We start from the raw sequence: 16,795 nt of genomic DNA on the forward strand, positions 1-16,795 counted from the left end.
CCTTTTCTGAAAACTGCTGCCCCAAGTGTTCACGGGATTGTTTCTTTCTCTTTCAGCTTCCTCCATTCTCAAAAGGGAGAAGCGGCTGAGGACAAAGAATGTACATTTTAGTTGTGTCACCGTGTACTACTTCACCAGGAGGCAAGGCTTCACAAGTGTACCCAGTCAAGGGGGCAGCACCCTGGGGATGTCCAGCCGCCATAACAGCGTGCGCCAGTACACTCTTGGCGAGTTTGCAAGGGAGCAGGAGAGGCTCCATCGGGAGATGTTGAGAGAACACCTTAGGGAGGAAAAACTGAACTCCTTAAAACTAAAGGTAAAAAACAAACTCATTTTCTGCAAAGTCTCATATCCTTACAGCAATTTAATTGAGTTAACCGTTTTCATATTTATAATCACGAACCAAACTGGGCATTTTACATAACAGACTGCTTGCTGACATTTTTTTTAAAGCAAAACAATATAGTCTGTTTACTGAAAGCAATGTGGGAAACTTATCCGACATCATTTATTCATTCATTCCACCAATATTTACTATTGAATACTGTGAGATCATATACCCTGTGCTTGGGCTAGGGCTAGTAGGTGACCAAAAATAGATGTGGTTCTCTCTCTATAGGAACTCACAGAATAATAGAAAAGAAAAATATTAAAGTGCTAAACAAAATAAAAGCACAACTTTATCGAGTGCAATGTAGAAGAGTTGCAAGGTATTAGGAAAGTTTATAACAGGAAATTGATGTGGTCAAGGGAGTCAAGGAAAGCTTTCTCAAGGAAATGAAATGAAAATCTGAAGAGGCGACTAGGTGAAGAGGATTGGCAAGAGCATTTCAGATATCAGGAAAAGCCAGAGCTACTGTATTAGTCTGTTTTCACGCTGCTGATAAAGACACACCCAGGACCAGGTAATTTATAAAGAAAAAGATTTAGTGAACTCAGTTACACATGGCTGGGGAGGCCTCACAATCATGGCGAAAGACAAAAGGCACTTATTACATGGTGGCAGCAAGAGAAAAAGTGAGAGCCAAGTGCAAAAGGAAACCCCTTATAAAACCATCAGATCTCATGAGACTTATCACTACCATGAGAACGCTATGGGGGAAGCGCCCCCAGGATTCAGTTATCCCCCACTGGGTCCCTCTGACAACACATGGGAATTATGGGAGTTACAATCCAAGATGAGATTTGGGTGAGGACACAGCCAAACCATATCAGCTACCTTCTGCCAGGAGGGAGCGCAATGAGTCCACAACGGCTTGTGTGGCTGGAGCAGAGGCAAGAAGAGTGAAGTAACATGAAGGAGGCAGGAATGGGGCTTTGTAAACCACATTAAGGTATTTTTTCCTCTTCTTCCTAAGGCCATCAAAAGTCATCAAGAGTTTTAAGCTGAGTTGGAGTGGCAGGATATGATCCAGCTCATGAAATGGTGGGAGAAAAAGTTGCGGATAGGGTAAGCAGTGTGGAGAGAGGATGGAATATATGAAATTAGACCAGTTAGAAAGCTATTACCATAGTCCGGGAGAGAGGTGACAGTAGGTTATATTAGACTGGTAGGGGAGTCGAAGAGGGATGAATAGAGGGAGAAATTTAGCAAGCAAAATCAACAGTGTTTGATGACAGGTTGGATTTAGGAGGGAAAGAAGGAGATTGTCAGGAATAACCCCTAAATTTCTGGCTTGCAAAACTGAATGGGTTGTAGGTGATAATACTGTTTGCTATGACAGGGAACACAGGAAGGGGACAGGCTGAAGGTGGGATGTGGAAAGTGATAGTGAGATCATTTTTGGACATACTGAGTTGGAGGGGCTTTTGAGTTACCAAGAGATGGCAGGAAGGTATCCAAGTGGAGAAATTTATTTTTGTGCTACTTTAGAGATTAAATGGGGAGAAATACAACACTGAAAACATCTTTTGTCAGCTAAAGACACTCTTCCATTGGATTATCACCTTATGAATTCATAGGAAATGTTTTTCCATCATTATCTAATGACAACGAAAATCTTTCTTAGGTAATCCAGAGTGCTTAACATAAATGGTCATTTGTTAAGTACCTGAAGCACCATAAGCACAGCTGGGTTAGTGTTACTTTTAGTTTTCAGAATAAAGTCAGTCGGCAGGGGTGTGATGTGTGTTTCAAAACATCTTGTTTTTATGTACTTTGCAATGTATGTATGTGCCATGTTCCCAATTGCATGGCAAAGCAGTCACTTAAATTAAGCTGGATACAAGCTAGTTTAGAGCATGTCTCTTATTTCCTTTGGTAGTATTTTTGGCAGGTTTCACTGAAAGTCTCGAGCCTCATTAAAAGTTTTGTCGGTAGCAATCCACTATTATTGTTGTTGTTTTTTATGCTTGCTCTGCGTGTAGCTTAATTTAGTAAAAATTATCAGATTTGCTTCTCTTCTGAAATCCACCCTCTGCCTTTGTCACCCACAGCAAACCAACTCTACCCTCTAACCAAAGAGTGAAGTCGTTCTCCAAGTTCAAGTATTGGTAGCACAATAGTAATGGCTGCCAATTATTAAGTTATTTTTATTTGCCAAGTACTTTATGCCCTTGATTTAATATAATTCTCAGGAAGACCCAGTGGAATAGGTAAATTATTAGAACATGTTTACAACTGAGAAAAAAAAGAAGCACAGAAATGTGAAGTAACTGGCTCATCCAAATAGAAAACAGATTATATTATCTTATTACTTCCTATTCTTAAATTAATTGATTAGCTCCTATAGGCATTGAGAAGGACAATCTTTGTACCTATGGGGAGTCATCCTGTCTGGGGTTTGGTACTGTGTGCAGTGGTTTTTAACAGTTGGGGGACTGACTTGCTATCTGAGAACCAAAAGATTTATTGTGGTGAACTTTGAGGCACGTGGTACATGTGATGAATGTTAGGGGAAGCCACAACCTAAAGCAACCTTCCCCCATGTGCTATGTACTATAATTTGTATCCAGCTACTTTCATACATTTTTTTTTAAACAAGCTGAATGAGAAAAGAAGGCGCAAAAGGACCACTCTATTACTAATTTGTTTTTTAAAATTCTGCTTAGTGTTAGATGTTGGAGAGGCAATCATCTGAGCGAGTGTCAGGTCTCGGTTTGTTATTGGTAGGTGAAAACACAGTTTTCCCCTTTGGTGAAATGTAAACAAAAGGCATTTGGTTATCATCACTACTTCCAAATAAATGCCAACCTAAAAGATGAGATTTTTAGATGATCCAATCTTAACCTCACTGTGTTTAAAGTATTCAGAAACACATGTCACACAAAGCTAAAAGATCACAGCAATGATCTTTTAACAATAAGCTTTTTAAAACTCTGAGGAGAATTAATGGAGAAAAACTTGTGTATATTTTCACTGTAATTCCTCTAGTATATGAACTTTTATGATTTTAAAAATATTATTGACCATGGTTTAGCTATCCAAAGTCAGCTACCCCAAAACATAGCTATTCAAAAATTTCACTCTGATACTTGAAATTTCACTTTTAATGTGATATTTGTTTGAAATATAAACACCTCTGGTGTAACTAACAAAATATAGATGCCCCTCAATTTGTGGCGGAATTACCTCCTGATAAACCCATTGTAAATTTAAAATATCATTAAGTTGAAAATGCATTTAATACACCCAACCTACTGAATATCATGGCTTAACCTAGCCCGCCTTAAACATGCTCAGAACACTTACGTTGGCCTACCGGGCAGGAAGATCATCTGGCCACACAGTTTGCCATGGGGTAGCAGTTGTTCATCCTCATGATTGCATGGCTGAAAATACCCTGCATTGCACGAGGGTATTGCTAGCCCAGCAAAAGATCAAAATTCAAAATTCAAAGACTAGTTTCTACTGAATGTATACTGCTTTTGCACTATCATAAAAATCATAAAAAGCTAAACCATCGTAAACCAGGGACCTTTTGTAAATGTGGCTAAATTGATTTCATTATTTTGACTGGGGCAGCAGAAGGGTCATTGGTACGGAAGCGAATTCCAAAAAGAAAAGTAAGCATTGTTAAAGACAAACTTTGCTCACTGCGAGTTGGCCTGAGTTGGTCCTTTGTGAGTGGCAGTGAATTGCCTGCTGAATAAGGAGGGAGGAAAGGCAGCATCTAACAAGACAGACATTTCCAAAGACATCATTATGGAGACATGGAATACAGCATGGGAAACTCATTGAACTCAGAGCTACATAGTTTTCCTTCTACTCTGAGAACCAACAGCCCCAAAACAGGAAGGAAAAGCTCTTCTTTCCACTGTGCCTCTGAATCTTTCCAGGGTGTCTCTGCTAAGTTCCAAATAGAGAACCCGTTTATATAATGGCACCTCTCGTGATGGGGCTTTAATAGAGAAATGTGAGAAAAAGAAATACATTCATAGACACTTCTAGATGTTTTAATACATCTATACATGTTATTTTGAAAACAAAAGTAGAAATGTATGTTTTGATTATAAAATTGCTCCTAATTTACTAATTCATCTTCCAATCAAGTTATAAGTTTAGATATATCAAAAAATAATATGTATGTATTACCTTAGTAGAACAAATCCAATTCTATTTGGGGGAGTCCAGGTGTATCTTTTTTTGTTAGCGGTGTTGGTGTTTCAAACATTGGCTATAAACAACTAATAGAGAAAGCTGATTGAATAAAATGCATTTCTAGAAGAAATAAGTAGCTTTAGATTTCTAAATTACAGAGCACAGTTCTTCTTCTCTGTCAAGCCCATTCAAACATGTCATACTCTTCACAGTAATCAATTCAGTCATCTTAATAGTATACACTTTTCCAAATTAAGTGCTTAGATTTCATCCTCTGCGCTATATTGTTGAACAATTACATTAGCCTTTATTCCCAATTCACATGTATCTGTAAAATGCATTAGGCAGCCATTTGTATGTTTTAAAAGAGCATTGGTGTTTCAATTGCCTCTGGGTTCTATCATACTGGATTCTACTACCTTGTTCTAAGAAATTTAATTTAGCTTCCACAGCTTTGGCTTGCTTTTCTCTTAATATTTTTTCAACCCAAGTTGTTCCTCTTATTTCTGAGATCCAAGGGTCTATCTTCATTCTTGCTGCCATTTCTAATTGCTTTTCAGAATTATATACTTTTCTCAATTTCTCAGTCATATGTTCCTTGAGTAATGCGTGGCTGATACTTGCCCTCCTTCCCTCATTTAAAAAACAAACAAACAAAAACACAGTTGGCAGATGGTAACTCTTCCTTTAATGATTAACCTTTAAAGAAACTCTACATAAAATTTTTTCATCCCAAATCTCAGATTTATGACTGTGCTCTACCCATTTAGTGACTTACCAATGTGATATTATAATTCTCCACTTCACCTCCAGCCCTTCCTTTGTATCTCCTCAAAAGTCTTATGATATATCTTCCAGATAAGGGCCTTAAATGCCCTGATAGATAGAAGGCATTAGAGGCTTTTGAGAGACGGTTGAACTGTATCAATCATCAACATTTTTGGATGTGTTATTAACTATGCACCAATACTCTGATTCTTTATTAGATGTGTCAGAACCTGCTGGTCATGATATGTTTGAACTCCACTTATCCTTACAGAATTTCTGTTAGACTGTAGAGATTACGCCACAGCATACTTAGTGTCACAGCCTCCGGAATGCATCCCCAAATGGAGGCCTGCTTTAACATCAAATGGAAAACTTTGATGTGCCAAATACCTGCTCTGTCACATACACAACCTATTTTGACAGAGAAAATTAACCTAAACAAAGTGATGGAGACTGGAAGGGTAGGCTGCAGCCCCAGGCAAATGCAATACATTTAAGAATATGTTCTTTCAAAATATTGTTGGTATTTTAGTTTAAATGGAACAACTAAGCATATGTAATCAAATCTTTAGTTTCTTTCTCTGCAACAAACATTGGACTGTTAATTTAGGGAAGTCAATTGCACTGATTCTTCTGATTAAAATGTGGGGTACATTCAGTGGTGTGCTGGAGGCAGCTTGTTAAAGTTGCTCACTACAGTGGATTGTGTACTTCTCTTCCCAACGGTAGCTTGAAATCAGCTATGATGGGTGAATTTAAACCATGAGATTTGGCAAACATGACAAATTAGAATCTTTTTCCAGAGTGTCAGTTGTTAAATATTTACTAGCATGCTACTGGATCTGTCTGGCTTATTAGCTACCACTGAAAGAAGCAATGCTGGTCTAAATCAGAGGGTAGGAGAAAAAATTTTGAGAGGAAATTTTCATGTGTCTCATATGTTGGTACTATCATCATCCCTCCTAGTGACTGTGTGGTAATATGTATTCCAAGGTCCTATTGTGACTTCAGGTTGTTGAAATTCTCATAAGCTAGCAAAAACAACCAGACATTCCGGGTTCTTCAAGGGCGTAATTAAATTGGTTCCAGTTTGCCACCAGCAGTTAACTTTAGCTAATGAACTAAAGAACTATATTATAAGATTTGACTCAATATCCAAATGATATATATATTTTCCTTTAGTTTTTCAGAGACCTTATAGATGAGGTCATCTCTCCAACTCATACCACAAAATCCAGGAATTTATTGTATTAGATACATATCCTATGCTTTCTAGCCTCTTATTGAACATTTCTGGTGATCCAGAGCATACAGCTTTTTGAAGTAGCCTATTTCATTTTGCAGCTTTAATTGTTAGAAAGCTCTTCCTTACATTGAGCAACGTGCTGCCATGTGGTTGCAAACTTTTGACCCGAATTCTGCCCCATAGGTACACAGTAAATCTTCCCTATTTTCTGAATTCTGGCTGTTTGAAAGCAATGGTGATGGGCATGCAAATACTTGAAGAAAGCTTGTGGGCTCTATGTGTTTCTGTTCTGTAGGATTAAACATCCTTAGTTCTTTCCACTGATCATCCCAGGGCATGGCTTGTAGGCTCTTTGTTGCCCTGGTTTCCCTCCTCTGGATACAGTGCTATTTATTTCTCCTTCATAATATGGTACTTGATTGATCTGGACATGGTGCTCCAGGAATATGTTACATTATCTACTCCCAAGTTCTGGATGTTCTTTCCATAGAATACACTAAGGATATAGTGGCTTTTGGACTGTAATCAATTTTGTTGTTCTTACTAAGCAAGTTTTGTTACATTTAATTTCAATAAACTTGGTCTTGTCATCTGTAGATGTGATAAGCTTGCCTTTTAGGTCTTCATCCAAGTTATGGACTAAAAACTGCATTTAACAAAACAAGGCCAAGTTTAGGATATCCTCTCAAGGTAGCTATCCTCAAGAGTAAAAGGAGAAGCACCCCACGATGATCTCCATGGAGAAATATTGCCAGGGTGCACAACTGCTACTGATAGGATGTATAGATGCCATATCCTTCATTCCTGACCTCCTTGGTGGTACAAAAAAGGCTGAGCATCACTGGCCTTAGAGGCACCTTTACTGCTCAGCTAACTAAAAAGTCGTGTATCCAACCATATTCTTATTAATCAGATTACATTCCATTTTTCACATGAAGAGCATAAAAAATTCTTTCAAAGTGAAAGAAAGAAAGAAAGAAACAGAAAGAGGAAGGAAGGTCTTAGAGAGAAAAGAAAGAAAGAAAGGAAGGAAGGAAGGAAGGAAGGAAGAAAAAGAAAGAAAGGAAAGAAAGAAAGAAAGAAAGAAAGAAAGAAAGAAAGAAAGAAAGAAAGAAAGAAAGAAAGAAAGAAAGAAAGAAAGAAAAGAAAGAAAGAGAGAAAGAGAAAGAAAGAGAGAGAAAAAAAGAAAGAGAGAGAGAAAGAAAGAAAAAAGAAAAAGAAAGAGAAAGAAAAAAGAAAGAAAGAAAGAAAGAAAGAAAGAAAGAAAGAAAGAAAGAAAGAAAGAAAGAAAGAAAGAAAGAAAGAAAGAGAAAGAAAGAAAGAAGGAAGGAAGGAAGGAAGGAAGGAGAGAGAGAAAGAAAGAAGAGAAAAGAAAAGAAAAGAGAGAGAAAGGAAATTTTCAGGACTAGAGCACTGGTTTTCCAACTGTAATCCGTGGGGTCTGAGATTAGGGGCCAGGGCAGAAAGCCCAAGATGCAGATCTCATTCTCACTTTTATCTTCCATATATTAAGGTTCTGTGTGGAATTTTAATTGAAAAGTGGACACTTTCCCTATAGTAAAATTAGGCAATAGTCTAATAATTACTGCTCTTTTTTTGTCACATGTACAGAGACCATCTTTTTAAGTATTTTTTTCTAGAATATTGTTACCCAGAATTAGCTTTTTTTAAAAAAAAAAAATTATTCCCACTTTGATTATCTTTTAATTCTTTTCTCTATGACTCTTCAAAATTGTTAGGCTGCACAACCATAACCTCAAGCTTTTTCATTGCCTGAAACCATGAATTGTCTGGGCCTGGAGATTCTTCCATAAAACAGCTGAGTCCTCTTTCACTGTCTCCTCACCTCCTTTTTGTTTTAAATCCTTCCTGACATGCCTGTTCTTGCATTTTTGGTTTGAAGGTTTTTCTTTTTGAAAAAGACTCTGGAATCAGAATAGGAAGTAAATCATTCTGCTTTGTGACTTTGTACCTAGCCTTCCTTTTCATGTCTATTCTCTCTTCCTCCCCACCACTTCAATAACTTGCATGTATGTTTGTGCTCTTACCGCATTATATCATATTTATTACATGCTCATCTCCCCCAGCAGACTGGAACCTCCTGATATGGCAGAGCTGTTGTACATCTATAAACCCCCATACCTAGTATAGTGCTTAACAATATACCATAGTGATTAAGAATATTCGTTTATTCGTTTTAAAGATGTATTAACCAATTACTATGGGACTGGTAATTATCAAGGTGCAAAGGATACACTGGTAAATGAGACAGATGTCGTCTCTGCTCTCAACATGCTCACAGTATGATAGGCGAGATAAACAGTAAATCAATCACCAAAGCTAATATAGTACTACAAAACTAGACCACAGGCTATACAGATTTCTCAGGCCAGGATAAGTAAGTTAAAAGTCAGCTGAGAAAACCAAAAGAGTAATACATTAGCTCAACCTGCTTCAATCAGCTTTTTCTGATGTCATCTCCATTAGAAAGGCCACCTCCACATGCCCACAAAGTAGGACCCTAAGGAAATACTAACTGGTGAGATGTTGTATTTTTGGTTTGCTCTCTGTTTTCTTCGTTACTGACCTCTCGCTTTCTGTGTCTGAATCATATCCTTTCTCTCTTTTTTTTTTTTTTTTTTTTGAGACGGAGTCTCGCTGTCGCCCAGGCTGGAGTGCAGTGCTGTGATCTCAGCTCACTGCAAGCTCCGCCTCCCGGATTCAAGCAATTCCCTTGCCTCAGCTTCCCAAGTAGCTGGGACTACAGGTGCCTGCCACCACTCCTGGCTAGTTTTTGAATTTTTAGTAGAGACAGGATTTCACCATGTTGGCCAGTCTAGTCTTGAACTCCTGACCTTGCGATCCGCCCACCTCAGCCTCCCAAAGTGCTGGGATTACAGGCATGAGTCACCACACCTGGCCCATATCTTTTATTTCTAAGTGAACTATTTCTAGGGAAGCTTGTTCTGCTCTTTTGTCTCTTGCCCCACAGCACTGAGATCAGCTCTTAGAGTGTACTGCAACCTTATCTTTTTTTCCCCTTTTGTTCAATTTTTCTACCATTGCTCATAAGAATTTTTACTCCAACTGGTCTTGAAAGCATGGCTCAAGCTTTGGAATCAAATAAACCTAAGTTTGATCTTCAGCATCATCACTAATTGGCTATTTAGCTAGACTTTGGCAAATTGTATTCTCCAAGCTTCAATTTTCTCAACTACAAAAAAATTTACTTTATAAGATTGTCATGCAAATTAGGTGAGATAATTTATATACAATATGGACCTTAATGGCTAGTATTTACTATATGGCAGCTTAGGTCATTTTCAACATCATCTTTATTATAATATGCAGTAATCAGTGTTTGTGAAGTTGAAGTAGTTTTTCACATTCTTGTTTCTGGAAATCGCTCTTTGTCACACGTGTGAATAATTCAGTAATGACCAGAAAATTTTGTTAGCAAACATACCTTTCAAGTGCTGCAAAGAAGTGTTTTTATTTTTGTTTTTTTGTTTTATTTTGTTTTGCCTTGGCATTTTAGTCAATCTATACTTTTAGTATTGTTTCCCTTTTCTAATCATTTTATTAGTTGAATTGAATTAGGCGTTTTGGGGTCCTTGATGGCAACAAAAATTTTATCTCATTAAAATTTATGGAAGAACTCATTCACAACATGATATGGTAAAAACACAACAAAAAGTTGAGCCTTGATTTTTATTTGGGATGCCTATATTTGACTCAAAGCTGTCTGAGAAAAACTCCACTGATTCTGACAGTAATGTGTCCCATCCGTCAGGTGTGTTTAGATGGGCAAAATAACTTATGCTGTAGGGCTTTGGGAATGGTTTTCTCATAGTTATCAGTGCATACAAATCTGCAAAATTAAGATGTTTGGTTTCCATCTGTCAAAAAAAAGTTATAGTGGTTTTATTTGTAGTGAGACTGAACAAGTTTCCACAGTGGCTTAAGAACTAAGTCCCTTTGAAGTGTCATCATTGGAACATGTGCATGCGTGCCCACTCACACATGCCCACCCCACACATATATACATGCAGGGGCCTTGACCTGGAGATCCTTCCAGTACAACATAGATATATGCATACAGAGATAGGATAAACATAAAATAAAGATGATTAAGTCAAATCATAAATTAAGTCAGTATTCATCACCTGTAAACTAGCTACGCCAAATGGCAAAGAAGAACTTCTCTCTGAATAACTGCTATTTATCTACTTTTAGCTCTTCAATTATGGACCAAGACAGGGAGTGATCCCATACAAGTTCAATCATCTGGATAATTTTTAGGTCAATGACTGTATCATACCCTGTCCTGTCTCAGGCCTTTGAAACTATTGTTGCTCAGCATGGAATGCCTTCTGTCACCACTGTTCATTTAACTGCTACCCAATTTTCAGATTTGAATATTGAAGTCTTCCCACGTCACCCCACTGCCAGACCCACCTGTAGGTGCCTGTCCTACATAACCCTCAAATGCCCTGTGTTCACCCTAAGCTAGGAAATCCTTATGAACTGGGTTAAAATTGCTAGACTCCTTGTCTGTTTACTCCAGTTCACTGGGATCAAGGGCTGTATGTTGTGCACCAGTACACCTAATGTCTGATTCCAGATAATCATAAAAGACTGTTCAGTACATGTCAAGTGTATTAAAAGAGTAGATATATGTAATTATTATTACTTTTAAGAGCACAAGCTGTAGAGTCACGTAGTAGGATCGTAACTTGGTGCACATCCTCATTACTTGCAATCTTGGGCAAATTATTTAACATTCCTGTGCCTCATTTTCCTCATCAGTTAAATGAATACAATGATAGTATTTGCCTCTTGAGATGTATATGATCCTAAATGAGCTAATGCAGGTAAAGTGTTTAGAACAGTGCCTGGCACACAGATCCAAAAGCTGTTATTAATATTATGTCATATCTGTTTCTACCACTTCTCTTTCACCCCCACCTGCAATTTCTCTTTCTTTCGCACCCAAGAAAACACAGAAATAAAAACAGGTTTAAGGGTCAAGGCTATTTGGTAATCTCTTTAAATCACATTTTTTGCAGACTTGCCTTGAGCTCTTGGGGAGGCAACATTAATTTTTTGAAAAAAAAAAAAAAAAAAAACTAGAAAAAAAAACAATACAGGAGAAATAATCCAAATCCTAGATTGGCAGTATCTACTTGAGAAGAGACCTTTCATTTGAAAGTACTGGTTATCCTATCAACAGAATAGCTTTTAGACACATTGTGTTTAATTCCATGTTAAATTCCCAGCTTTGTCTTGAGTACCATAGAAAACTCGTAATCTATCTGTGAGATATAAAGAAAAGCATACTGAAAGAGGAGTCAGGAAATTGGGCTCTATAAGTATGTCTTAGAGAAGTTACAATTAATTTAAGTTTCATTAATGCATGAAATAAGGAAGTTGCATTTGACTAACTAAAGTCTGAACATTTAATGATTCTATTTGAGATAGGAAAAAAAAGACATTTAAGGGTAGCATCATGTCAAGAGGAAAAATGGACAAAATGAATATCTCTGTGAATGAAGATGGGTTGTTTTTATAAAGAAAAAGAGGTTTAATGAACTCACAGTTCCATGTGGCTGGGAGACCTCTCAATCATGGCAGAAGGTCAAAGGCATATCTTACAAAGGCACGTGGAAGCTGTCAAGGCTTGGGGCTTGCCCCCTCTGAAGCCACACCTTGAACTGTAACTTCATCCCTTTTAGCCATGGCTGGAGCAGCTGAGACACAAGGCACCATGTCCCTAGGCTGGACATAGCAGGGGGGCCCTGGACCAGGCCCAGGAAACCATTTTTTCCTCCTAGACCTCTGAGACTATAATGGAATGGGCTGCTGTGAAGGTCTTCGACATGCCCTGGAGACATTTTCCCCATTGTCGTGGTGATTAACATTCAGCTCTTTGTTACTTATGCAAATTTCTGTGGCAGGCTTGATTTCTCCCCAGGAAATGGGTTTTTCTCTTCTATTGCATTGTCAGGCTGCACATTTTTCAAACTTTTATGCTCTGCTTCATCTTGAATGTTTTGCCACTTAGAAATTTCTTCCACTAGATAACCCAAATCATCTCTCTCAAGTTCAAAGTTCCACATATCTCTAGAGCAGGGGAAAAAATCCACCAGCCTCTTTGTTAAAGCACAGCAAGAGTCACCTTTGCTCCAGTTCCCAACAGGTTCCTCATCTTCATCTCAGACCACCTCAGCCTGAACTTGATTGCCCATATCACTATCAGTATTTTGGTCAAAGTCATTCAACAAGTCTCTAGGAAATTCCAAACTTTCCCACATTTTCCTGTCTTCTGAGCCCTCCACATCTCTAGGAAGTTTCAAACTTTCCCACATTTTTTTGTCTTCTGAGCTCTCCAAACTGTTCCAACCACTGCCTATTACCCAGTTCCAAAGTTGCTTCCACATTTTCAGTTATCTTTACATCATCGCCCTACTCCTGATACCAATTTACTGTATTAGTCTGTTCTCACGCTGTTGGCAGACATACCTGAGACTGGGTAATTTATAAAGAAAAAGAGGTTTAGTGGACTCACAGTTCTATGTGGCTGAGGAGGCCTCCCAATCATAGCAGGAGACGAAAGGCAAATCTTACATGGCAGCAGGTGACTAGGGAATGAGAACCAAGCTAAAAGGGTTTCCCCTTATGAAACTATCAGGTCTCATAAGACTTATTCACTATAGTGAGAAAAGTATGGGAGAAACCACCCCCATGATTCAATTATTTCCTACTGGGCCCCTTCTACAACATGTGGGAATTATGGGAGCTACAATTCAAGATGAGATTTGGTTGGAGACACAGCCAAACCATATCATGCATCACGGAGGAAAGGAGTCAGCAAGAGTAAGTGAGGCAGTCCTGGCTGACTGCCTCCATTTATTTGCACTAGCTCTTGAGAGGGTAATCCATGTGCGTTGGTGGACAAAATTAGGGAGCTCATTGACTTTTTCCCCTAAAATGCATTTGGAAATAATCTACGTAGTGCTCTCATTTTAAGGAGCATTTAAACTCAGTAGTTTTGGCCTGGGTTTTAAAGAAGCAAATGGGCACAGACTGGAGGAAAAGACTGGGGAAGGACTTCAGGGGGATAGCAGGGATTAGCAATGTGTCTCGAAGGCTACACACCAAACCAGAAACTGTGAGGAGAGGATAGGCCAGTGACCAGCCTAAGCTAGAGTATCTCCAGTCTTTATTAGAAATGATAGATGTGATATTGAGATGATGAAGAGAAAACCCTATCAGCTCACTTCAATGTTAATGTCAGATTTTGAAAATCTAGATTAGAAAACTTATAGTTTACTGAGCAAGAGTGAAACAGTATGTAGTTCTTTTAGATTTTTTTTCTTTTTTTTTTTTTTTTTTTTTGAGACAGGGCATCACTCTGTCACCCAGGCTGTAGTATAGTGGTGTGATCTCGGCTCACTGCAACCTTTGCCTCCCAGGTTCAAGCGATTCTCATGCCTCAGCCACCTGAGTAGCTGTGATTACAGGTGTACCCCTCCATGCCTGGCTAATTTTTGTATTTTTAATAGAGATGTGGTTTTGCCATGTTGCCTGGGCTGGTCTCAAACTCCTGACCTCAAGTGATCCACCTGCCTCCATCTCCCAAAGTGTTGTGATTACAGGCATGAGCCACCGCAGCTGGCCAGATTCTTAATTAAATTTTTATTTTGAAATGAAATTCCTTATTATAATTTTAGTATGAAGGAACAAGAGATGCAGATTTTATTTCTCAGGGCACTTATATTTGGAGTAAACTGAAGCTGCAGTTCATATGAGATACGGTTGTTTGTTTTTTAATTCTTAGGCGCCAATTGGTTATTCATGTTGCCCTGAAAATTTTGGTATGTTTTTAAATGTTTGCTAAAACCTTACATGTTGACTTTTAGTTTTCATATATTATCTGATAACAACCATTTAAAAAAATTAGGCTGGTAACAATGATTTAAAAAAATAGAGGTGGCTCGTGCCTGTAATCCCAGCACTTTGGGAGGCCAAGGCAGGTGGATCACCTGAGGTCAGGAGTTCGAGACCAGCCTGATCAACAGGGTGAAACCCCATCTCTACTAAAAATACAAAAATTAGTTGGGCATGGTGGCAGGTGCCTGTAATCCCAGCTACTCAGGAGGGTGAGGCAGGAGAATCACTCGAACCTGGGAGACTGGGGTTGCAGCTAGCTGAGATCATGTCGTTGTACTCCATCCTGGGAAACAGAGCAAGACTCTGTCTCAAAATAAATAAATAAATAAATAAATAATAAATCTCTGTTGATATAAAATGGAGATTTTGTTGTTGTAATGTTACCAACTGCACAAGCAAGCATAAATATTACAGAACGTGGAGATTAAGTAAGAAGTGTTAAAGTGAATCATGCTACCCAAGTCCTGAGTGTGCTCCATGTGCTGAGGAGTCAGGAGCTTGCTGAGGTTCACAGAGACAAGCCAAGAATTAATGAAAACAAACCAAAGTGAAGGGAAGACTTCCTTTCTGTTACTACAGCTTTACCTATCACAGAGGATTGAGTGTATGTTAGGCAATTATACACTTGAATTCATTAGAAAATCAGATCTTTACAGCTAGAAACATGCAGCTTGTTACAAATGACAATTAACAAAAATGATAAACACAACCAGTCAACGTGACATCCTACTAGTGACTATCACAGTTTAAACAATACATATGTAAAGAAATGCCGAGGAAGGAAATAAATGTTGGATTATACCAAGAAACAAAACCCAATAAAGAGGAATGTGTACCTTTGCATGATCACAGATTTTAGCTCTGAAACATTCAGAAGTATATATATATTTATACCTTATAAAGTATTTATATATATAAATACTTCTAGGATCTCACTTTGCCACCCAGGCTGGAATGCAGTGGTGCAATCATGGCTCGCTGCAGCCTCGACCTCTCGGGCTCAAGTGATCCTTGCACCTCAGCCTCCCAAGCAGCTGGGACTATAGGCACCCACCGCCATGCCCGGCTAATTTTTGTGGGTTTTTTGATAGAGATGGGGTTTCATCATGTTGCCCAGGCTGGTCTTGAACTCTTAGCCTCAAGCGATCTGTCCACCTTGGACTCCCAAAGTGCTGGGATTACAGGTGTGAGCCACTGCACCTGGCCTTTGTGATATATTTAACATACACTTGCTACTGTGTTATTTCCTCTGTGAAAGTTTCACTGCTTGAGGGCAAAGTCCAGTCTTCTATTTGTTTTTTAATACATTCAGAGTTTTCCAGTTAGAGGGTTTTTTCCAGTAAAATTTCTTATCTAAATCTTAGACTTTTTCCCGTAAAGATGAGACAATGATGTCTGATGTTGCAAGTATTTTAACTGTATGATGGATGAACTGTTGTTAAGCTCACCAAGCTTAGTAATAATTATAATTAATGAATTTTAGGAAGTAATAAGTTTAAATATGAAAGAATTAAAATTCCTTCTGTATTTAGAACTTCTATGATTTTTCTCATGGAGTTTCTGCATTAATTCTATGCTGCTCCTCAGGATAGGTATCTTGCTCATATTCAGAGAAAACTTCTCTTTCTCAATGCTTTTTAATGAAGGAAACATAACATGATATAATAGTAAGAAATGAAATACTGATTCAGGGCTTACTGATGGATGAGATTAATTTAGAGAAGAAATATAAATAGAAGCAGACTAGTCACGGGTGTGTGAGACACTTTCCACATAAGCTATTATGCAGAAGGTACCGTTTTGGGTGAGGGTTTGTGTGAACTCCTCTGAGGGCAGAGTTTATTGTTTCAGTTGCTGGTTGCTGAGACCTTGCGGGCCCTACCCTCTGTTCTTTGTCTTACTAAGAGCACACTGACCTGACTGATTACTTTATATCAAGCCCTCATTCCTGGAATGTTCTGTAGAATAATTGTATCTGTAATCCCTGTAGCACAGTGCAGCACACCTTTATTTCCTGGTGCATGGTTTTGCTGGAGCTCAAAAGATAGTTGTTATTTCAAGGACAACATATTTGCTGAGTTAGGTGGTGATGGCTTCCACAAGGATGCTATTACCTCTGAACAAGGACGCATTTATTCCATCATTGGAGGTGCCTATTGTGAACTGTGTCTAAAGATAGCTTTCACTGATGAGCATTTGTAACCTTTGGTGTTTTTCATGTGGCACTCTCTAAAAGCTCCAACAACTGTAGCTCCTAACATTAGGAGGTTATGAGTTCCAATTAACAG

General features: G+C 38.4%; 1 protein-coding gene across 3 annotated transcripts in view; it reads left to right on the top strand.

Moving 5' to 3' along the window:
• CSRNP3 (cysteine and serine rich nuclear protein 3) overlaps positions 1–16,795 on the top strand; it is a 221,467-nt gene that overhangs the window by 191,465 nt on the left and 13,207 nt on the right. For all 3 annotated transcript variants that reach the window (XM_009182353.3, XM_003907555.5, XM_009182354.4), the window contains one exon: positions 57–316. In XM_009182353.3, coding sequence (XP_009180617.2) covers positions 57–316 — 260 coding nt within the window. The remainder of the gene's footprint in view (positions 1–56; positions 317–16,795) is intronic.

This window comes from Papio anubis, chromosome 10 (assembly GCF_008728515.1).
Source record: "Papio anubis isolate 15944 chromosome 10, Panubis1.0, whole genome shotgun sequence".
NCBI classification, from domain to species: Eukaryota; Metazoa; Chordata; class Mammalia; order Primates; family Cercopithecidae; genus Papio; species Papio anubis.